This window comes from Monodelphis domestica, chromosome 2 (genome assembly GCF_027887165.1).
Source record: "Monodelphis domestica isolate mMonDom1 chromosome 2, mMonDom1.pri, whole genome shotgun sequence".
NCBI lineage: Eukaryota > Metazoa > Chordata > Mammalia > Didelphimorphia > Didelphidae > Monodelphis > Monodelphis domestica.
The window spans coordinates 179,987,726-180,012,513 of NC_077228.1; the positions used below are offsets into that span (position 1 = coordinate 179,987,726).

Genomic DNA, 24,788 nt, shown 5'->3' on the forward strand with positions numbered 1-24,788 from the left:
AGCATTTGTTCTACTATATACCTCACTGTTATGTGGAGCTCCTCATTACCTATTACAGCGGGATTAATGAGATGTTACCATACCCAGAACCAGGTGACCCTGAGTTCCTATTTTTTCCCTTTTCCCCTACTAAATAGCTACTTCATCCTTCCTTTTCCTTAGTCTATTAGTAAATATCAAGTGCATGGGCTTAATTTTATCAATTAATTCACAAATTGTTAAGTTTAGTTACAAATTTCAAAGTTGGTTTGTTATATCTAACAATTAAAAAAAACACACACCAAGAAACTCTGAAGCATATCTCCTTGGAAAACTTTATTTCTGTTAAAAAAAAAATGCTATTTTTACTCTCACCTCAATGGGAGAGAATGATTATCCTTCATGAGAAAATGGTTTACAAATGACAAATGTCCCAAATCTTACCTGCCCTACCACAGAGCATGGTCAACTGCTGCTCAGAGGTCAAAGGCCCTACTGATGACAGCCAAAAAGATTAGAAATAGATTTACACATAGTTATAGAAGAAAGGCTGAGAGAGTCATAACATTGGAAAATCTTATTTCCAGCTAACATTCAAAAGGGACTATTTGGTTAGCAAAACAGTGGCTACAGATCAAGTGGGAATATCCAAAAGTACAGAAACAGTGATGCCACATTCTTTAACATAATGAAGATGTGAAGAGTTCAAAGTGGTTTTGTACATCCAGATATAGGCCCATAAAATACAATCAGGCCTTGTCAAAAATTTGTAATCTTCCATCTTTTGAGAGGCTCTAGTCTCATAAATAACCTACAAGTATTTTGCATTGTTTACAATAAAAATAAAGTTAGCCATAAAATTGATGGTATGCACCTATGTGTACACAAACACAGGCCCCAAAAGACTTTAAAGATTACTCTAACATTCTTATTAACAAAAGTATATAACAATAGCCCCCCACTCCCCAATTAATTTATTTTCTACAGATTTTGTTTCTGGTCAAGTGATGGTATTTCCAATTATTTCTCTAAGACTCACTACTGATCACAGTGTGTCTCTCATCACATAACCTCATCATTGGTTTTTTTGTTTTTTTTTACTGTTCCTTCTACTGCTTTCTTTTTCCCTGTATAGGCGAGCAATATGTCCAGAAATAAAGAGCCAACTTAAGAGTGGCTGCAGTCTTTTAAAAATTTAGTTTTATTGATTAACTGATATCAGTGTAGTGAATACCAAAATCTTTCAAAATTCTGGATTTTATCTATTCCATTAGTGTTAGTCTTTGATTTGCAAATTGCTTGCTCTAGCTAGAATGCAGAAACTTAAATCCCCTCTCTTTCTTCTACCTGCCCCATCCCAATAAATGTCAGCTTTCTCAACAAGCCATATACAAACTTAAAATCTGAAATATACTTTAAAATAAATACATCATAGTTTCAATATCGTGAACCAGGCTTAAAATGAGGTAATACAACTCAACTGATTACATCTTTTACAATTCTGGAAACGGCTTATGTGATGCTGAAAAAAAAGAATATTCCTTAGTCTTCTTCAAATGCCTTTTTTATGTCGACTTATGAATAATTATGCAAAAATTCCTTAAGCTTTGTTGGATAGTCTGTCATCACCCCAGTTGCTCCCAAATCAAAAGCTTTTTTGTATTCTTGCTCTTCATTTAGTACCCAAACATATACCTAAAGGTAGAAGAATAAGCAAAAATTTAAAAACAATGCATACTTTGCTTTTACTTTAAAGCACGCCTAATTATTGCAATCTCAATATATTTGGTCAGGAACCCTGAATGAAGCTTAAACATTTCATTAGCCACTGCAAAAAATTCAATCCATTTACCAACAGGGTCATGATCAGGATTCCCTCCTTGGCTATTCTCACTTTTATATACATGAAAAATCTAATTTCATATAGTATATCCTGTTTCCAACTCTTCCCCTCCCATTTCAAAAACAAATTTCCATTGAATTTTTACTAAAAAGAGGGTAGAACATAAAGCCCTATTCAGGCAATCATTTAGTGAGTCAATAGCATCAAAGGCAAGATGTCAGTATTGAGAATACTGTGCAATTTATTTCACTCCTATACTCTGTCTTCTACCACCTCCAACCTCTTTCTCTTGTCACCATACACCAAACCACTCTCTAAATGTCACCAATAATCTTCATGGCTAAATCTAATGGCCTCTACTCTATTTTCATACTCCTTGGTATCTCTGCAGCATCTAACATTGTTGATCACTATGTACCTACATGTTCTCTTCTTCCTTGGTTTCTCTGACATTACTTTCTTGGTTCTCTTAATACTCTGACTTCTCCTTCTCTCATCTACTTCTCCAATTCCTCATTCTTCTCTTACATGTGACTACCCACCCCAAGTTTACTTTGGCAATCTCATGGCTTCAATGATCCCTAACTGGATGATTCTAGAATCTATAACTTTAGAACTGACCCTTTCCCAAGTTCCAATACAGACTATGTTAACTGTGAACTCTTCTAGCTGGATGTCTCACAAAAATCTTAAAATTTAAATATACCCCAAAATAAATCTATCATCTTTTCTCCAAAATCTGACCCCTTGCCTCATTTCTGCTGATAGTACAGCACAACATTCTCTTAAGCCAACCATGTTCAAAACTTTGAATATAGAGGGAAACTAAGAAAGAATATAATCAGCTGCTGCTCACATAACTATTTACTATTAGCATCAATCTCTTGTTTTCTGTTAGCACTGCTACCATCCAAGTGTAAACTAGGATTTTATCTATTATAATTTTTATAATCATAATAATCATCATATCTCCTTGAAAAGTGTGTATAACAATATAAATAACAATAATTAACAAAAACCTCTTAACTAGTCTTCCTGTGTTTAGTCTCTCCCATTTTCTTTTTTAAATATTTTATTTTCTTACAATTAGACATAAGAACAATTTTAAACATTCATTTAAAAAAAATGTTGAATTATAAATTCTCTCCCTCCTCCCATCTCCCTCACACCTTCTTCCCTGTGTCTCTCCCATTTTCAAATCAATCTTCGATGCCACAGTAAACTAACAGTAAAAAATCTGATAGGGTTCCTTTTTCATTTACCCATTCCTTATCTCTGCTCCCAGAACCTCATTTCATTTCTTTCTAGGCTATACTTTTCAAGTTTTTTTTTTTCCCATGGCCCTATACCAGGTACCTTTGCTTTGTGATCACCCTCTCCCGACCCTTCAGCTTCCTTTTATATGCTATCTTCCTTCAGAATGTAAATATCTTGAGTTCCAGGATTTGTCTATTTTTATTCTTGAATTTGTATTCCCAGGACTTAGAAACAGTGCCTGGTTTATAACTTACAGTCTTAAGAGTTTCCTGGGGCACTAAAAGGACAGATGACTTGCCCAAGTTCACCTATGTCAGTGGTAGGATGCGAACTTGAACCAGGTCCTCTGGATTGCCAGACTGGTTCTCTATCCTCTAGGCCATATTGCATCTCAATTGTAACATTACCCTGCTCAAATACTTTTAGTGGCTCTGGACTGCCTACTGAACAAAAGAGAAATTCCTCACCCTGGCATTCAAGACCTTCTATAATCTGCCTCCAGTTTATTCTTCCTTTTTACTTATTATTATATGTTCCAGCCAAAAAAAGCCCTTTTCCATGCCTCAAGTTTATCTAATCCTCTCTGGTGATTTTTCCATACATATTTTGCCTTCCAGGCCTTGAAAGGACTGCAATCTGAATTATGCCATGCTGAAACATTCTTCCTTCAAGGCTCTACTCAATATCCTCCATGAAGCCTTCCCTGGAACCTTCCTCAGTATATAATTATATTCTTTTCAAATACAGCCTCAGACTCCTTGCAAGCTGTGTCATCCTGGGCAAATCTCATAACCCCTTTACCACAGTTTCCTCATCTGTAAAATAGGGATACCAATAGCGTCTACCTTTCAGGTTGGTGTAAAAATAAAATGAGATAATAATTGCTTAGCTCAGTGCCTGGCACATATGTAAATACTGGCTATTACCTGCATTAGTTGTTTGTGTGAATTATGGATTATAAACACTTTGCAGGGAGGTATGATTTTGGGGGGGTATCTTTTTATTCTTAGGACCAGCATTTGCCTTAGTGAACATTTTAATAAATATTTTATTGATGTGGATTCAAAGTTCTTATCCCTCACTAAAAATTCTTATCCCTATGCTATAACCAGCTATTCTAAAACAGCCATCTTGCCTACAAGAAAATGATTAGAAAACAGCCTTCACATATTTTCAGAAATATACCTGAATGCCTCGAGCAGTGAGGTGGTCAAATAAGGCTTTCCTCATTAGCAACCTATAAAAAAGAAAAACAGAACAGCATTTAGGATCATTTTCAACTCAGTATTTCCACTGTACCTAGCCAAAAGCACAAGGTCACTCAATTAATCAAAATCATTAAGTAACTACCATGTGTTAAGGCTTTGAGGATACAATGACAAATGGGAATATCCCAGCCCTTGCAGTACTCATTCTATTTGAGGAAACCACCTATGTCCCCTGGAGTGGGGAAGGACCAGAGCAACTAAGCTTGAAGGGATCTGGGATTCCCTGAGGTGAGGTTGAGGAAGAAGAGGCCTTCCACTCAGAAGTCCTGACCACCTATGTTCAGAAAGCTGGCTGAGCTTAAGGCTCCATATCACAAATGATGAGATTCCTCTCTACTTTATGTCAAATCAGGGGAAATTTGAGATTTCCATCCCCTGGAACCTCTCCAATCCAGCTCCTAGAGCTACAGTAGGAAGAAATGGATTACTGGTCTTCCAAGCTTTCAAAGAGAAAGGAAATTAAAGCACAAAGGTCTATGCCACAATTTATACTTTAACTTACCTACTTTATTGGTCAAATGGATCACTGTGGCCTACTTTGAAAAATTATATCTCCCTCATTGATGTTTCAAGGGGAAAGACGAACATTAAACTTACAACTATACTTTTGGAACCCAACATGTGGATTTAAAAGTAAGAGACTTCCTAAACAAGAAAGAATGCCCCTGGATTTCAAGGCCATACAAATTAATTAGAGGCAGTGAGGTATGCCACAGATTAGGAGTTAAAGAAATATAACATTTTTTCATGTATGCTTTTCTTATCTATTAAAATAATAAACCAGCAAAGACTAGAAAGCTGGTGAGACATGTAGAACCTATATCAAACTGCTTGCCTTCTCAATAAGGGAAGAAAGGAGGAAGGAAGAGAATTTGGACCTAAACATTTTTTAAAACAAAAATTAAATATTGCCAATGAGAACTGGTGTGTAAGGCAAACATGGCAGACCAGCACAAAATCAAATATTTCAAATTAAAATTGGATCCTCAGCTACAGAGAGAAGGGAAAAATAGAAAACTTCCCACGGCTCTGTGAAAGGAACTTAACCAAGCAAATTAAAGTTGGGACATTAGACTATTCATCTACTTCAAGAACCAAGGAACAATTTTAGAAGCAAAAAAAGGTTAATTGTTTTAAGGTATTTCTCTAAAGTGAAGTCAAGCTACCCTAGAAAAGAAGAAATTTCTCTTTGAAGCAGACAGTCAACCCAACAAAGGCTTCCTTTCAATTTGTAGGATCTTTTCCCTGCCCCGTCCTTAGGATCTTGATGTGTATTTCCCAGGAAAAAATTTAGGAACTTTGTAATTAAACAATGTATTTTTCTACACATGATATTTTATTATACTTAAATCATAATGCACCTTAACAGGTTCTGACTGTCAAGTAGAAAGGGGGAAAAAAAAATCTACTTCCTATTGGCTATTGCACCTGAGTTCCAGTCTTGGCTTTGCCATTATCTAACCATTAAACAAGTCTCTGATCCTTAGTTTCTTCTCCTTTAAAACGAAGAATTTAAGACCAGAGGATTCATAAAGACCTTTAACTTGGTGAATAAGTCTTGAAGTGATTTATTTATATACCTTGAAGATGTACAATTTTTTTTTTTAGTTTTTAAAACATTATTTTATTTGGTCATACAATTTTTAAAATGCTTTTTAGCAATCTTTTAGTTTAAAAATCACCTTCATTTACAAATGCAATAAGTATAAGAAGAGTATTTAGCATAAGATTTATTGGATAAGCCATATATTTTTTTAAAAAATTGAAATTTTTACCAGTCAGCAAGCCAGATGAGAAACTTTTGACTTTTTGATATGCTTTGTGGGTCCTTCAGTCTGAGGAAAAATGAAATTGAAGATACAAATCAATGACAAAACAATGTGTCAAAGTACTAAAACACACACACACAACCTTTACTTCCCCATCCCTTATCTCTGCTCCCAGGAAGCAGCCTCTAAAGCTGCAGTTCATACTGGTTTCAGGTTAACTTTCTGTGGCCAAGGTCCAAGAGGAAAAGGGCAGGGGAAGATTTATTATGTAGATTCTGTTCCTGCCCATTCCTCACTCTTTTTTAATGATGCCCTTGTCTCTTAAAGGATTTCTTGTAATCCAGCACAATTCAGGTGCTGAAATCCAAGGAGAGAAAAGTTAGTGCTATTAACTTGGTATAAAGTAGTAAAGCATTAATTAGTGCTGACATTTTCTTCTATTACTTCCTTTTTTTCAGTACAGGTCTCTTTGGGATTCCTATTCTTGCTAGTTTATCATGTTATTTCTACTAGCAAACCTAGGATAAGCTTTCTATTGGAATCCCAAGATGTTCCTCTCCTGGCTAAAAAAAATCATCTTCCATAAGAAGGTTACCTGAATTGAGCCAACCATCTCTATCAACAGAGATCATGGGTTCCATTCTCTAGCCCTCCCTCAATTCCATCCTTCCCATTTCTATCTGTTGTTCTTAAACTTTATAGAGTTTCCTAATGACTAGTCATTTAGCCTCCGCTTTTTGGATGTTTTTTCTAAGATATCTTCAGTTATTTACAATGCTGTTTCTCTCCCTGAAATTCAACCTACTTGGACCAAACAAGATCTCTCCTTCCTTTTGAAGGAATCACCCTATTTCCCTTTAAGAGATTCTATAGCTCAAAACTCAACCAGAATGTTAAATACAATTAGTGTTTTGCCCTAGGGAACCTTCATAATTGTTTACTGACACATCTAAAAAATACTTAAGGCTCCAAATTTACAAGGTGACATATTCTTGGCTACTCCCTTCAATCCACAATCACTTCTGTGGAAGAGAAATCTATAAGTACATACATAAAATTCTGGTCTCAATAACTACTGTTTCAAAAAGGAACACTTGAAAATACTCATTAAAATTCTTTTTTTGTGCTAAAGGAAAGCAGACTATCATGGAAACAGAGGGTTAGGAGGAATTTATAACCTAAGTTCCAACTTAAAAAATATACTATGAAAGGAAGAGCATTCTTATGTGGGGAAAGGTTTTCTTTTGTTTTTTGGGTGTTTTTTTTTTAATAGCTACCAAGAGGACACTAATGGATGAGGAGAATAAACAAAAACCAAACTGGAAAACTGAAACCAAAGAAGCAAATTAATACTGCACACATAGTCTTATTTGTTATTTTCATGTTTCTGCTTTGGGGTTGATGTAATATTCATACAGGTAAAATCCAAACATAATGATTCAGTAATAGTTCCATATTCTTTTGTTGCAAGTGAATTGCTACAATGAATACAATGAATTAACAATGAGTACATTGCTAAATATCACATTCCCAGTCTGCAGGACCTTGAGATAAAGCTGATCTCTCTTCAAAAAGCAAGGCTTTGTATTCTGAAAGGGACATGGGGAGGTATCATATACACACACCTTCCCTACCCTTTTTCTTTCTCCAAGCTCTAGATCTTTTTGGTGGTTGTTTTGGTGGGTTATTTGAGAGTCTGATAAACTTTTCAGGTGAGGCTGTTAGGATGTTTGATGTGAAAAAGGATGAGTAACATTGACAGGCCAGTGCTGCTTGATGGCAAGATAAGACCCATATTTATATTTTAACACATCCACCTCTGCCCCCACAAGTATTTTTTGTAAACAGAAGTATAATAATAATTCATTTTAAGCTTTAAGGCTCATAAAAGGCTTTGCTCACAGAAAACTTATGAGCAGGCACTACAGTCATTACTATCCACATTTTACAGAAAATGAAACAAAGTCAGAAACAAACACACACAGACACACACACATATTGTTAACTTGAAACCATAGTTAGCATTTATCGTATTCATAAAGACTTTAGGTTTACTAGTAGAGTAGCAAAGTATCAACATGAGTCAATAGAATGTGGGAACAGGTTTATATACAAAGCTTTCCTTTGTAATGCTATTGATTTTTATGGGATTTTACCTGCAATTCTCTTGTCATTACAATGAAAAATCACAAAAACAAAGACAGAGTGGCCACTTACTTCAGGATTATAGAAGGCATTGGAATTTCAAAAAACTGCTCACAGATGGGCACAAAGGGCAAGAGGCCAGTATAGAACAGGCCAAGAATGAGCAGAACACGTTGTAGACTGAAGAGAATGGGGATATCTGAATTCTAGAAAACACACATGTATATAATATTATGTGTTATTTCACAACTTCTTAAACAAGACAGGCCTAGTAGATAACCCTTAAAATTTCAATAGGATACATATTAAAGCTTAACACAAGTCTTACAAATATTCATACATATAAGGCTAGCCCATGGTATACTGGCTTACGTTGGCCTAGAGATTCCTATGCCTAAAGACATTACTAGGGGAAGAAGCATTCCCTAGCTGCACTACATTCGCCAAACATTTATGAAGCATTCATATAGAAGTTAAGGTTCCCTAGGCCAACCCATGAAGCTTAAACCATTAAATGAAATATTGCATCATTACCAAGAAAATAAATAATTAAGTAGAAATGACCAGCATTCTTATAAAGCTAATGTGAATATAGTGGGTCAACGATAAAAGTTATTGAATGAACTAGAAAAAAAATGTATTTGACTGAACTACAAAGCAAAGGATGGCTTAATTTTACAGTGTTGTCAAGAGGCCAGAAAAGAAAAAACACAACCAGTCAGACAGTATCACTGGTCTTAAGTGGGATGAATTAGGCAAAATAACTAGACACTGATACTCCCAATCTCAGAGAATGCTGAACAATGCTGCATGAAATTATCTATGTTTGAAAATGACTGACTAAAGATCAGAGCTTTCTAGTAAGAATTCCCCCAAACCACAGGCTTTTAGCTCTTAGTGACAAAGCTAGGACTAATCAGCTAAGGTTAGGTCTGTTTTCTCTCTTTCTTTCTCTCTCTCCATGTACTGCAGGGGACCATCCCCACATCCCCATGTTTGTCTCACATTGTATGTGTAGCACACAAAACTCAGAAAAGGCCTAACAGACTTCTAAGACTTCTGGATTGTCATGTAAACTTTTCTATAGAAGTTATGTACTATTTGTAAACTATGTATACAGCTCAATCTTGAATGATGAATCCCTACATTTTGTTTAAATAGTGTGCATTTGATATTGTTAGTTGATAAGAAGTTAAATCTGCCTTTACTCTTGTTGACCCTATTATCAAATAAATCATGGTTAACACCAGGTTGTATTCTATTTTGTACACCCACGCACTTAACACATTCATTTTCTGACCAGAAACTATTCAGTTGGTGGAATGCTTTTTTGACCTTAGTTGACAGGGCTTAAGGGGAGAAGTAAAAGACACTTGGGCTACAAAGCCTAAATTAGGATTGCCTTTTTGTTCTGACTAAACAGGAAAAATTCTAATTAATACAAACATCTAATAGATATATGTGAATAAGCAAATGGTTTTTAAAAATTAGTGTCTATAGTCTATCTGTTTTGAACAGAGAAATGCCAACACTAAATATTCATTTGTGATGCCTCCACCAATTAGCAAAGTATTTCTACTGCCTCTCAATTCACTACTTCCATCCAATGCTAGGTTTCTTTCTGTACAAGTACTAGAACAACTGCTCAGAAACTATCAGGAAGAAAATAACCACTTTAATCTTGTATAAATGGAGATTTTGAGCCTTTTAAACTCACAGTCTTTCATAGGAATAGTAACAAGAGAAGTGACTAATTCTTTGCTTTGGAAGGAGCTTACCTCTTTGTGACACTTTTCTACAATCTCATACTTGGCATTGCCCCACACTGTCAAGTGTTCTCGTTTGTACTGAGCAACCAACTCTGAAACCTGAAATTGAAAAATCAAAACCTCACATAATTTTCCAATTCTCCATACACTATTTTCGTTAAAAAAAAAAAAAAGAATCTATCCCCATCCAACTAATTTTTAAAATGAGTGATCTGAAATGAAACTAACTGAACACAAAACTATACAACTTGAGATTTTTCTCACAAACTAAAAATTAGCTACATTTCTCATTTTTCTGATCAACTTAAAAACTAAGTATGAATTCCTGTCTAATAATTGTAAAATATAGAAACTTGTTTAAAATGGCATAAGTCAATTACTTAAATAGCAAACAGCCAGGCCTCATCCTAAAGCCAGACTTTTCCCACAAAAGCCATTAAAACAACAATGACTCTAGTAAGTCACCACTCTAAGAGATCACTACCTAATTTGGATTGTAAAGCCAGGGGAAGTAATAAAAGCTCATAAATAAGGAGATACCTTCTTAATCAGTAGATCATTGTTGACTTTGATGTCAATATTTATTGGCGTATGGGGAAAAGCCTCAAAAACTTCCTTCAGTAATGGAATACGCTTGTCTTCTCCCTCACTTAGGCCTCCTGAAAAAAGAATTATATCATAAGATATGGGTAATCTGGTCCGATACAACAGAGAGAGGTGATCCTGCTCCATTATGGAGGGCATATCGAAGCTCATCTATCTTAACTATATAAAAGTTTTATTGTCAATGTTATATCATTTTTCGGTCCTGTCTGACTCTCCATGACTCCATTTGGGGTTTTCTTGGAAAAGACACTGAAGTGGTTGGTCATTTACTTCTCTAGCTCATTTTACAGATGAGGCCAAGAGGATGAAGTGACTTGCCCAGAGTCACCTGCATAGTAAGTGGCTAAGGCTGGATTTGAACTCAGGAAGATTGGTGTTCCTGATTCTGGGGCCAGTTCTCTATCCACTGAACCAGCTAGCTCCCCATATGAAAGTTAATTCACCTCAAAATATCAAACACTACACTTGAATATAATTGGTAGAATCATGTCCATTATCTTGATACTTAAGAAAAAGCAGAGTTTTTAAGAAAGTCTTCTTCAAAATATCTTCACCACCACCAAAAATTATTTTTCAAAAATGTCATCAATTGTTTCTTAAGTTATTGAAGTTGACAAACTAACTGTCTAGATAAAGCGAAGAGATGATCCAGGCTGTTTGTTGAGGACTCACCCTAGGGTTGTACTTGTCAAAGAAAAAAACACTTCATGAAAATCATGAAAAAAATCATCTGATTCTTGTGTTTCTGAGGGATATTAGAGGTAGTATTTCCATTGTACTTCCCCAAAGACCTTTTGGGTCCTGCTTGTTTACCCTGTCACTATGAGCTACCTCAGTGGGATTATTACCCTTTCCTCTCAGTATAGCCCTTTTTAATCCATCTCAAATCCTGAAGTAAAGGAAAATGCAAACTATTTTTTTTTTTGGTCACAGATCTACAAAGTGTTCTTGAAAAAAAAAAAGGCAGCAGGAAACGGCTCTATGAATAGAGAACCAGGCCTGGAGTCAGGTCTTGGGTTCAAATGTAACCTCAGACACATCCTAGCTGTGTGACCTTGGGCAAGTCACTTTAACTGTTTTCTTTTTTTAAACTGTTATACTCCCTCCTAATGACAACTCTAAGAGAAGGGCAAGGGTTAGGCAAATAGGATTAAGTTGCCTAGGGTCACACAGCTAAGAAATATGGGTCTGTATTTGAATTCAGGTCTTCTTGACTCCAGACCCAGTTTTAACTACTGTCATGCCTAGCTGCCTTTATAGAAGTTAAGCAAGGAGGGGTAGACACCCAAGGAACTCTTAACTTAAAAAGTTTTAAAAGATACATTAAGAACATGGAAACAGGAGCAGATCAGAATAATGTCAGGAACACAAAAATTGATAGGGAGGCTTAAGAACAACTAAAAGGTTTTTGTTTTAGGGGTGCTTTTCTTTTCTTTTACCCAAGAAATAAGGAATAAAGAAAGAACAGTACTTGGGATGAGGGGGCAGAGAAGGGAAGAGGAGAATGAATAATAGATGAGGAACGAAAGGAAAGGCTATTTAATATTTTTTTATGCCAAGCAGAATGGTTCTTGGACTAAAATGATACAATGACAACAAAAAAGGTATATACCACTGAGAGGATTTTTCAGGGTCCTTGCCATAGCTACAGCCCAAATAAGCGCACAGCACACAGGCATATCAAATGCAGCTTATTTAACTTCTCAAGAGCATGCACACACCATATTTAGGTGATGAATATTTGTGTCCCACAATTGCATAGATGAAATTCTGAGCTGTTCAGGAGATTCAGGAGAATCAAGTAAAGGAAAAGTTGGTTCTTTATAAAGCAGATAAAATGGTCAGACACCAGAGACATCAAACCAAAGGGTACTGATGAAAACAAAAGGAAATTGCATTTCAACTGCTGTATAGGAAGGACAGCAACCAAGTGAGCATAGTCATTTTTACATCACCCCAAAGGAAACTACTTTCTTTGTCAGTTAATTGATTAGCATTTGTTAAGAGCCTACAACCATCTTCCACAAATGGGATAAAGGGGAGATTCAAAATGATCTAGTAAAAGGATGAGAGGGGAAGGAGGAACTGAAATAGACAACCAACTGCTAAACAGTCCCAGAACACAATGGAGTCCCTTAAATTTCCCCACAAATGCACTTTCAGTAAAACCCAAGATAAGAAAAGGAAAGAAGAAAAGCAAATTAACAGCATCAAAGACGAAAAGGGGGACATCACCTCCAATGAAGAGGAAATTAAGGCAATCATTAAAAATTACTTTGCCCAATTATATGGCAATAAATACACCAATCTAGGCGATACGGAGGAATATATACAAAAAGACAAACTGCCTAGACTAACAGAAGAAGAAATAGAATTCTTAAATAATCCCATATCAGAAAATGAAATCCAACAGGCCATCAAAGAACTCCCTAAGAAAAAATCCCCAGGGCCCGACGGATTCACAAGTGAATTCTATCAAACATTTAAAGAACAGTTAATCCCAATACTATACAAACTATATGACATAATAAGCAAAGAGGGATTTCTACCAAAATCCTTTTATGACACAAACATGGTACTGATTCCAAAACCAGGCAGGTCAAAAACAGAGAAAGAAAATTATAGACCAATCTCCCTAATGAATATAGATGCAAAAATCTTAAATAGGATACTAGCAAAAAGACTCCAGCAAGTGATCAGAAGGGTCATCCACCATGATCAAGTAGGATTTATACCAGGGATGCAGGGCTGGTTCAATATTAGGAAAACCATCCACATAATTGATCATATCAACAAGCAAACCAACAAAAATCACATGATTATCTCAATAGATGCAGAAAAAGCCTTTGATAAAATACAACACCCATTCCTATTAAAAACACTAGAAAGCATAGGAATAGAAGGGCCGTTCCTAAAAAGAATAAACAATATATATCTAAAACCATCAGCTAATATCATCTGCAATGGGGATAAACTAGATGCATTCCCAATAAGATCAGGAGTGAAACAAGGATGCCCATTATCACCTCTACTATTTGACATTGTACTAGAAACACTAGCAGTAGCAATTAGAGAAGAAAAAGAAATTGAAGGCATCAAAATAGGCAAGGAGGAGACCAAGTTATCACTCTTTGCAGATGACATGATGGTCTACTTAAAGAATCCTAGAGATTCAACCAAAAGCTAATTGAAATAATCAACAACTTTAGCAAAGTTGCAAGATACAAAATAAACCCACATAAGTCATCAGCATTTCTATATATTTCCAACACAGCTCAGCAGCAAAAACTAGAAAGAGAAATCCCATTCAAAATCACCTTAGACAAAATAAAATCCCTAGGAACCTACCTCCCGAGACAAACACAGGAACTATATGAACACAACTACAAAACACTCTCCACACAACTAAAACTAGACTTGAGCAATTGGAAAAACATTAACTGTTTGTGGGTAGGACGAGCCAATATAATAAAAATGACCATCCTACCCAAACTTATTTATCTATTTAGTGCCATACCCATTGAACTTCCAAAAAATTTCTTTACTGATTTAGAAAAAAACATAACAAAGTTCATTTGGAAGAACAAAGGATCAAGGACATCCAGGGAAATAATGAAAAAAAATACAAAGGAAGGGGTTCTTGCAGTCCCAGATCTCAAACTATATTACAAAGCAGCAGTCATCAAAACAATTTGGTACTGGCTAAGAGACAGAAAGGAGGATCAGTGGAATAGACTTGGGGTAAGTGACCTCAGCAATACCCAAAGATCCCAGCTTTTGGGATAAAAATCCACTATTCAATAAAAACTGCTGGGAAAATTGGAAGACAGTGTGGGAGAGAATAGGTTTGGATCAACACCTCACACTCTACACCAAGATAAATTCAAAATGGGTGAATGACTTGAACATAAAGAAGGAAACTATAAGTAAATTAGGCAAACACAGAATAGTATACATGTCAGACCTTTGGAAAGGGAAAGACTTTAAAATCAAGCAAGACTTAGAAAGAGTCACAAAATGTAAAATAAATAATTTCGACACATCAAATTAAAAAGCTTTTGTACAAACAAAACCAATGTAACTAAATTAAGAAGGGAAGCAACAAATTGGGAAAAAATCTTCATAAAAACCTCTGACAAAGGTTTAATTACTCAAATTTACAAAGAGCTAAATCAATTGTACAAAAAAATCAAGCCATTCTCCAATTGATAAATGGGCAAGGGACATGAATAGGCAGTTTTAAGATAAAGAAATCAAAACTATTAGTAAGCACATGAAAAAGTGTTCTAAATCTCTTATAATCAGAGAGATGCAAATCAAAACAACTCTGAGGTATCACCTCACACCTAGCAGATTGGCTAACATGACAGGAGAGAAAAGTAGTGAATGCTGGAGGGAATGTGGCAAAGTGGGGACATTAATGCATTGCTGGTGGAATTGTGAATTGATCCAACCATTCTGGAGGGCAATTTGGAACTATGCCCAAAGGGCGATAAAAGACTGTTTGCCCTTTGATCCAACCATAGCACTGCTGGGTTTGTACCCCAAAGAGATAATAAGGAAAAAGACATGCAGAAGAATATTCATAGCTGCCCTCTTTGTGGTGGCAAAAAATTGAAAAATGAGGGGATGCCCTTCAATTGGGGAATGGCTGAACAAATTGTGGTATATGTTGGTGATGGAATACTATTGTGCTCAAAGAAATAATGAACTGAAGGAATTCCATGGGGACTGGAACAGCCTCCAGGAACTGATGCAGAGTGAGAGGAGCAGAACCAGGAGAACATTGTACACAAAGACTGATACATTGTGGTACAATCGAACGTAATGGACTTCTCCATTAGTGGCAATGCAATGTCCCTGAACAATCTGCAGGGATCTAGGAGAAAAACACTATCCATAAGCAGAGGACAAACTGTGGGAGTAAAAACACTGAGGAAAAGCAACTGCTTGACTACAGGGGTTGAGGGGACATGTCTGAGGAGAGACTCTAAATGAACACTCTAATGCAAATACTAACAACATGGAAATGGGTTAGAATCAAGAACACATGTGATACTCAGAATCACACGTCGGCTATGGGAAAGGTGGGGGGGAGGAAAAGAAAATGATCTTTGTCTCTAATGAATAATGCTTGGAAATGATCGAATAAAATATAAAAAAAAAAAAAAACCCAAGATAAGAGATTAAGTTGCCCAGGAGGACTTCAGGTCCCAATTCAGATAGGCTTAGATGCCTATCTGAGAAGTTCAGTTTGTGCCCGACTCTTTGTGACCTCTTCTGAGATTTTCTTGATACTGATCGCCAATTTCCTTCTCCAGGTCATTTTGCAGATGAGGAAACTGAGACAAACAGTGTTAAATGACTTATACAGGGTTACACAGCTAGTGATTTGAACTAAGGAAGATGAGTCTGCGTGACTCTGGGCCCAACAATATCTACTGTGCCACTTAGCTATCCATTTATAGCCTATAATACTGGAAAACCTAGGAACCTCTTCATTGATTGATTTAACCTCATGCTTAGAATGCTCTCCCTCTTTATCTTCATCTCCTAGCTCCCCTGGTTTCCTTCAAATCTCAACTAAAGTCCTACCTTCTACAAGAAGTCTTTTCTAGTCCTTCTTGAGCTTAGTGCTTTCCCTCTGAGATTCCTCCCATTTTATGCTGCTGTATAATAGTTTGCATGATCTATGCCCCATTAAGTTATTAGATCCTGGAGAGAAAGGTCTTGCTTTTTGGGCATTCTTTGTTATTTCTGCCTCTTAGTACATTCAGCACCTGACATATAGGTGCTGGATAAATGCTAGTGGACTTTGAGTTTATTTGATTGCTGAATCACTCAGTGACCTTTGAAAAATTGTGGATAATAGAAAAGGGGACACAAAACTGGAGAAAGGCAGAAGTCTCAATTTTCCAAATAGGGAAGAGACTTGGGTCTGTAAACCTGAAGACTAGGAACTTCATGTTCTAGGACATATTACTTAAAAAATGGTTAGTGAATATCTAGAAAAGAAAGTGGCAATAAAAAAAGCTAACATGGATTCTTGAAGGAGTCAAACCAACCTCATTTTCTATTTTGACAAAGTTACTAATGGAAGGGCAGAAGAATGCTATGAATGTAATTTACCTTGAAAAGCACATGACAGTCTATTGAGCTATACTTATGGACAAGATACAAAGACAGAGGCTAGATGACAATATAAGTTTTAGGTAGATTTGGACTGACCAAACCAGACTCCATATCAGATTTGAAGAAAATGCCCAGGGGAAGTGTCCTGTTAATCTGCACTTTGCTCTCTACTATATAACATTAGATGATATGGAGACTGTGTGTCACGGTTGGCAAAAGGCCCTCAGCTCAAGGCTCAGGGTCTTGAGAGGCAGATAACACAGAGATTCAGAAAAGTCAGAATGCTTATCCAAGAATCTGAGCAGTCTCCAGGGGATATAGCAATAAATGCTAGCCATAGACCTATAGTACTATTTTGGAGGTGGGAAGGAATGAAATTTTTTTTTTTTTAAGTTTTAAACAGCCTGCAGCAAGCTTTCTATTTCTTGCTGCTTCTTTTTTAAAAAAATAAATCCTTACTTTCCATCTTGGAATTAATACTGTTCTAAGGCAGAAGAGCAGTAAAGGCTAAGCAATGGAAGTTAAGTGACTTGTCCAAAGTCACACAGCTAGGAAATGTCTTGAGGCTAGACTTGAACCTAGGACCTCCCACCTCTAGGCCTGGCTCTCAATCCACTGAGCCACCCAGCTGCCCCTAATTCTGACTTCTTAGAAAGGAATAGTGTTTGATATCTTTTTTTCCTAGAATTTATATTCTAAAGTTTTAAAACTTCAAATATTCATTTTAAGTGGATTTTTTATGGTTAAGAATGCCTACTGCACTTTAAAAAGGAAAAATCTTGAACTTGAAGGAAAAAGAAGCAATCAGAGCAGTAGATTGGGTGACTTGTCTAGAGTACTCAAAGCTTATTAAGTGTGAGGTTTAGGACTTATAGAGGGGTGTGCACTGGAAAAAGTTTAACTGATATCAGGAAAACTGAAAATGAGCACATTAATTTACTCGTATTTTCTCCATTTTCTTTTTTATTTCTAGATGATAAGCAAAACAATAAATCAGGCATTTTTAAAGGTCAGTGACCATAGCAGGAACTGTAGAATAGGGATAGGCCAAGATCACAGACTCAGCATTTAGGGCTCTGAGTGAGGCCAGCAGCTCAAGAATAAACAGAGCAGATCCTAGATTGAATACAGGCCCAAGTCAATAGAAAGGGATTTTCCCACAGGGGTCAAAAGTCCAAACTCAGTGCCCAAAACTCTAACCTAAGATATAGAGCGCAGAGATGTCCAGAGCTGATGTTGGATTTTGTACCAATGTGGGCCATCAGTGTAGGGTCTCCTGTGACTACATTCACTAAAATAATTAAATCTGAAATGGTATTAAGTATTTCTCCAATATAGTTTTTTAATTATTTATTCTCAGGAAAACTAGAACTTGGCATCTACCCACATTCTTCTATACTTTAAAAATAAATAACTTTTTATTAGATAGGGGAAAAGATGCAACTCAGATACCATCTTCAACACGAAGCCTTTCCTGATTTCTCTAGTGCCCTCCTTTCCAAACGACCTTATACTTAATTACTTTGTGTATAAACTAATTTATTTACTTTTATGTACTTCTGTATATATTTTTATATATACCCATTGTCTCTTTGGAATCTAAATTACTCAAGAGTAACATTGTTTCATTCGTGTATCCTCAGGGTCTAGGCACACTGCCCTGTCTGATAATATTTGATTGATGAATGATTTTTTTTTCCTCCCAAAGAAGCCTCCTGAACAAGAGAGTGCATTACAAAGCCCACAAGACATTTAATTTACTTGATACTTAAGGTTCTCCCTAGAAGTTAACAAATTTTGCAAGGGGTACAATAATCCTTAGGTAAATTTGGATAGAATGGGCCACTTTTCTCTGGGTTTTAATTATTTCTAGGCAAACTAAGTTTCAGTTCTGCAGAAACAAGAGATCCCACCCAGTTTTCTGTAACTCAGCTAACTCATGAGGCTCCACACAAAGTCAATGACAACTTCTTATCTTCACTACTAGAATCCTTGCTGAGCAAATATTTGTTCCTGTTTTTAGATACAAGAGAGCACATTAATGACACAAATGTTTTAAGATGACAGTGAAAATATTACCTTTTTGAAATGTTACCTCCAATTTGCCAAGGTAAGGTGGAAGTTCCTTTAAAAGATATGATAAAGAGAATGTTAGCTTTAAGAAAAAGAACAATTGGTCTTAGTTTCTTAAAATAAGATAGAAAGTAATTGAGGAAAATAGCAAATCTTTAATAGACTATATTTATTTGTACATAGCATTGCTCAGCAAATTCTCTGCAAATATAGCTTACCTACATCTACCACTAAAAATACCAAAGGAAACAATCTAACAAAGTCAGTCTTTTTTTACACTGCAGAACAAAAATTAATAAGAAATTTTCAACTGATTCCTAGTAGGACATTCCAAAGTAGATAGAAGTTACAAATTTTATTTTAGAGAACATGGTAATTGTCATGAAATTATTTGTTTTTTAAAAAAAGAAATCCATACTTTTTCTATGAACTTACAGGATGTCCAGGAAGAAAAAGTAGTTATTTACTATTTCCCACTACTATTTGTTCTACCATGATCTATCATGATCATGATCACTTAAAAACTTTTCAACCTGTATGATTTTAAAAAATTTTAATTATCATGCATATAACACACTTCTATTTTGGTCAAGAACATACTAATTTATGACCAAAACACCAAAATAAAACCATAAAGACATTGATGTGAAGATAGTATACTTTGATCCGCATCCATCCGACTCCAATAGTTCCAACCTGTAGGAATAAATAAATCTTTTTTGGATTCTTAATTCTAATATCTATCAACCTCTATGAAATTCTATCTGTGACTTTATCACTGGGTTTAAAGACATATTTTCATTCCTATGCCAGTATCATTCTTGGTGACTTGATTATGTTCATAACATTTGTAACAATTTGAACTTAAAGCTCAATTCCTAATTCTTTCCATTTGTTCCTCTATTTCTCTCATTGGATTAGTGCCAGCCCTGGAACTTGTCATCACTAGAAACTACTCTCATTAAAATCACTAGTACTCCATCTTCCAGCTGTCCCGAACAGTCTGCCTCTTCAAAGTCATCATGACCGCCAATATGTGTTTTTCCAATACATGTCCTCTGGCTTAATTTTTTTCCCCTTCACTGTCTTAGGAGCTAAGACCCAAGAGTTACAAGGAATCTCAAGAGGTCATCTAGTACAACTCTCTCTGGAGGCAACTGAAACCAAGAAAGATTAAATGACTAGCCCAAAGACACCTAGGTAATAAACAGCATTGCTGAAATTGGAAACCAGGTCCTAAGACTCCAAATCCAGGGCTCTTTACTAATCTCCCTGCCTCCAGGGTCAGTCACTTCAATGGTAATCTCATCTCTCATTCTCTGCATCATTAAGCTTCCATTGTTCCTACCACTAAGTGGAGGGAAATATTTTATTATATTTTTCAGAAAACCTTATTTATAAAATGTTAACCTTGCTTGATGTGGCTAGAAATTGGTTGATCTCAAATATGCTCCCAGAAAGCCTGGATGGTTGCCAAGAATGCTTGGATCCCACCATCCAAAGCTTGGGTTTTAAGTTCCCCAAATTTGAATGTTTATGACTTCAATCTCAATTGACCCTTAATTTGAATGTTTATGCTTACTAATTTATATCTCAATGGACCTTGCCAGGAACAGCCAGCTCTACAAAATAGCTTTAAAAATAGCTTTAATTGTTATTAGTGGGGTTCTAGTTTTGGTTGGTACTCTTCTCTGCAGAGTCTGAGGAGGGAGCCTTCTTCCTGCTTTCCTCCTCTGCCCCTACCAAATAAGTTTCTTTCTAAAACTCTAAGGCTTTGGGACTCCTCATGACTAACACTAGTCATTCCTCAAGACTGTCCCTCCCTCAGGCTTCTCTCCTCTCTCTATACTTTCTCTCTTGGCAACCCACTATAAGAGCTTCAATTATTCTCTCTATCCAAATAATTCCCACTCTATACCTCTAACCTCAAATGCTCCACTAAGCCCCTTAACCAGTATTTTCAATTATCTCTAGATATCTGCATTTGGATGTTTCACCAGCTCTCATCATATTTACAACAAAACATCCCCCGGAAATTTTTTTTTAAATCCATACATCTATCTTAAACTCGATACTGTGTATTGGTTCCATAGCAGAAGAACAGTAATGGTTAGGAAACAGGTTAAGAAAAATGTTTTATTTATTTTAAAAATTGTTTTTTCTTAAACCCTTACCTTCTGTCTTAGAATCAATACTGTATATTGGTTCCAAGACAGAAGAGTAGTGGTAAAAGCTAAGCAATGGGGTTTAAGTGATTTAAGGTTACTCAGCTAGGAAGTGTCTGAGGGAAGATTTGAGACCAGGACTTCACTATCTCCAGGCCTGACTCCATTTCCCTAGGAGTCTTGAAATATTCTTAATTTCCCTATTTCCATTAACGGTGTTAGGGAGTTTCTCAGCCTGGATTCCCTTGAAAGCATAGAGAGAAAAGCAAGTAAAAGATTAAAGGTCAAATAAATTGAGTAATCAAACAAAGGAAAATAAATTAATTAGCTATTTATGGGTAGCAATATCAGCTTCCTAGGGTAAAGATTTGTTTTTTTTTGTTTTTTCAGCCAAGCTTAGAATGCCAATCAGTAGCTTTCTGTGGCATTTGAAAGGACTATTATTGTCTTCCTCAATAGTAAAGTTGGTCTGGAAAGTCCCTAAGTAAAACATTTAGGACAACATTCATGGAGGTGAGAATAGTTAGAGTGTATATAGCAAGTCTTTATATATATTCAGCCTAAATAGGGTGGAGGTAGTTGAGTCAGGTTTTGTTTTGGGGGGAGGGGGACAGAAGAGAGAGAGAAGGGAGGGCTGGTTATTCAAACAGCAGCATATTCCCAGAATAAGGATACTTTGTTTTTCCTCTTCAATGGCACCCTGGGTTATCTTGGTCACTCAAACTCAAAACTTCAGAATCATCCGTGATTCAGTCTCTCGCTTGACTACTTTTTTGGGTCAATTAAATGCTAAATCATGTCAATTCTAACTTTACAGCAGTTCTAACATCAGTTTCCTCCTTTCTACTCCCAATACCCTCAAACCCTAGTTTATCCCTTCTCATCTTAACCACTTGGGCATAATAATACTCTCCTGTCTCTCCTTCCTCCAGAGTGCCTTCCCCAATCTATCTTTCCCCTTCATACCAAAGTATATCTTGCTGAAACACAGTTTGGATCTCAACCCTTTCTTGCTTAAACCCTTTTTGTAGCTTTCCACTGCTTATTGAATAAATTGTAAACTCCTTACCTTAGCAATCAAGTCCCCTAGCAATCTGACTCCAACTTACCTTACCTTTGCAGTTTTACTTCACATTCTTTTGCTCCAGTTTCACTTAACTATTGGCTATTTTTTCCTTTTCCCCATCTTCCACATTTTGTGTGTTTAAAAAAAAACAAACAATTCTATCCCAATCATTTCACCTTGGCTCAGGTATACCTCTTCTTCCTGAAAGTTCACCCTGATTCTCCACCCCCCAAATCTGCTAGAAGGGGTTTCTCCCATCTTAAATTCCTCCCCCGCCCTTCACTGTTTGATCTGCCTTGCGACTTGATCACCTTCTATCATAAACATCTATACACATCTTACTCCTCTCTACCATGTTCTCTGAGGCAATGGATCTTCTCAAATTTGTATCTCCTGTATGTAGGAAGATTTTTTTTTTTACCATAACATGCATTTACTGATGCTGGCTAAATTTATTAAGTATTTATTCAAGGCATTTATCCAGGTGTGGGAGGGATTCAAAGGATACAGTCTCTACCCTTTCAGGGGATAATCTAGAAAGCCTTTGCTATGGAGGTGGCTGAGTATTGAAGGAAGATAAGAGATTCTGAAATGTAAAAATGAGGAAGGAAGGAACTGAGTATAGGTGACAGATGACTGTGTTAAACACAAAGATGCTGGCATGAGCCTGGTAAGTTCAGGAAACAACAATGAGCTTGGTTTGGCAGGAAGTTAAAGCAGAAGTTCCTGCTGGATAAAGTGCATAAGTTCCAGATGATCTTTCCTCCTTTTTTCCCATCCACTGCTTAATGAACTTCATTAAAACTAACATCACTCCAACCTAAAGCATATGCTCTGAATACATTTTTACTTACACAGTACTTGAGGTCAGAGATGTTTACATTTATTCCAGTTGATCTTTTCAGATTCCCATCGTGGGATACTACCACTTGTTCATCTTTTGTGATATGGCAGTCCAGTTCCAGCATATCAGTTCCCATATTAACTGCACTACAAAAAAAAAAAAGTCAGCCTGGAAACACCAGCAATTTAAGCAAGTATTGGAAAGCTAAATTTAAGAGGTCATTTGCCTCATATACAACACTGAGAATATGGGAATGAATCAAAATGATCGAAATGCAAAAGTTATTAAGTGTCTATCTGATAATATACAATATCACTTCAATATCCCACAATTTTTTTGCTATTTAAAAATTAACTGAATTGACAACAGAGGAATTTTTGAATTCAACTTCATCAAACATTTTGCTTAAGTTCTACTGGTAGAACACAATAGGAACCCAGATGAGTAAATATAAGGAAATTTAAGTTGGGAAAGGGTTCTGGCCTATTAATTAATTTCAACCCCTTTACTTTCCCCTGCTCAAAACTCTCAATGGCTCTCCACTGCCTGCTGAATTTAACTCCACTCTCCTATGGATGCAGTGTAGTATAAAAGAGTCAGTGTCAGGGAACCTGGGTTCAAATCCCATCCTCCCTGTTTATTATCTGTATGACCCTGAACAAGGGTCTTACTGGGCCTTGGGAATCTGTAAAAATGAGGAAATTGGACTAGATAGCTTCTAAGTTTTCTTCCATGACTTAGATCACCAAAAGATCCTAGGATTCTCAGCCTGACATTTAAAGTCTTCCAAATTCTGGTTCTGACCTACATTTCCATATTCTTCTGGTAAATACCTTTACCCTGTTCTCCTCCATCCATTCATGAGAGATTTCCAGCCACGCTAACGCTGACTTCATTCACAGCTCAACTCACTCCCTAGACTTCTCTTGCCTTTCCAATAGCCACATTTAACCCACCCCATCCCATTCTTCCTGTTATAATTTATGCTGTCATTCTCCATTAGAATGTAAGTTTCTTGTTCTTTTGTGATGGTAAAGAATTGAGAATTGAGGAGATGTCCATCAATTGGGGAATGGCTGAACAAATTGTGGTACCTTATTGTACTATAAGAAATGATAAGCAAGATGATTTCAGAAAAACTGGAAAGATCTGTGTGAATTGATGCAGAGCGAAATAAGCAGAACTGGGAGAACATTAAATATATATGTATGTATGTGTATATATATATATATATATATATATATATATATATATATATATATATATATATATAATAACAGCAATAATGGATGATGATTATCTGTGAAAAATTGGCTACTTTCAGCAGATGAAATGATCTGGGATAATCCTAAAAGACTTATGACTGAGAATGCTCTCTACCTCCAGGTAAAGAACTGTTGGAGCTGTCTTCTACATTAGTGTATTTAGGGTTTTATTTTGGGGTTTTGGTTATATATGAGTTTGCTCTTACAACAATGACCAATATGGAAGTGTGTTTTACATGACAATAAATAAATTTTTTTTAAACCCTTACCTTTTGTCTTGGAGTCAATATTGTGTATTGGCTCCAAGGCAGAAGAGTGGTAAGGGCTAGGCAATGGGGGTCAAGTGATTTGCCCAGGGTCACACAGCTGGGAAGTGTCTGAGGCCAGATTTGAATCTAGGAGCTCCCATCCCTAGGCCTGGCTCTCAATCCATTGAGCTACCCAGCTGCCCCCGACAATAAATAATTTTTAAAAATAAGAATGTAAGCTTCCTGAAGGACTATCCTGTTTGCTTTTAATTTATTTCTCCAGTATTAATACATAGCAACTGCTTTAAAAATGCTCTTATCTATTATCTCCCACAACACATAGCATAGTGTCTCAAACA

The 24,788-nt window shown here is 36.2% G+C and overlaps 1 protein-coding gene across 5 annotated transcripts in view; it reads right to left on the reverse strand.

Annotated features, from left to right (window-relative positions):
• Positions 1-298: 298 nt before the first annotated feature.
• GDPD1 (glycerophosphodiester phosphodiesterase domain containing 1) overlaps positions 299-24,788 on the reverse strand; it is a 64,060-nt gene continuing 39,570 nt past the window's right edge. For 3 of the 5 annotated variants that reach the window (XM_056816494.1, XM_056816495.1, XM_007481789.3), the window contains 9 exons: positions 22,927-23,062; positions 19,502-19,537; positions 18,848-18,893; positions 10,571-10,689; positions 10,040-10,129; positions 8,334-8,467; positions 6,123-6,182; positions 4,265-4,316; positions 299-1,674 (listed from right to left, as the gene is read on the reverse strand). In XM_056816494.1, coding sequence (XP_056672472.1) covers positions 1,555-1,674; positions 4,265-4,316; positions 6,123-6,182; positions 8,334-8,467; positions 10,040-10,129; positions 10,571-10,689; positions 18,848-18,893; positions 19,502-19,537; positions 22,927-23,062 — 793 coding nt within the window. In that variant the 3' untranslated portion in view covers positions 299-1,554. The remainder of the gene's footprint in view (positions 1,675-4,264; positions 4,317-6,122; positions 6,183-8,333; positions 8,468-10,039; positions 10,130-10,570; positions 10,690-18,847; positions 18,894-19,501; positions 19,538-22,926; positions 23,063-24,788) is intronic. The other 2 variants (XM_056816496.1, XM_001362738.5) reach the window with 2 other exon arrangements.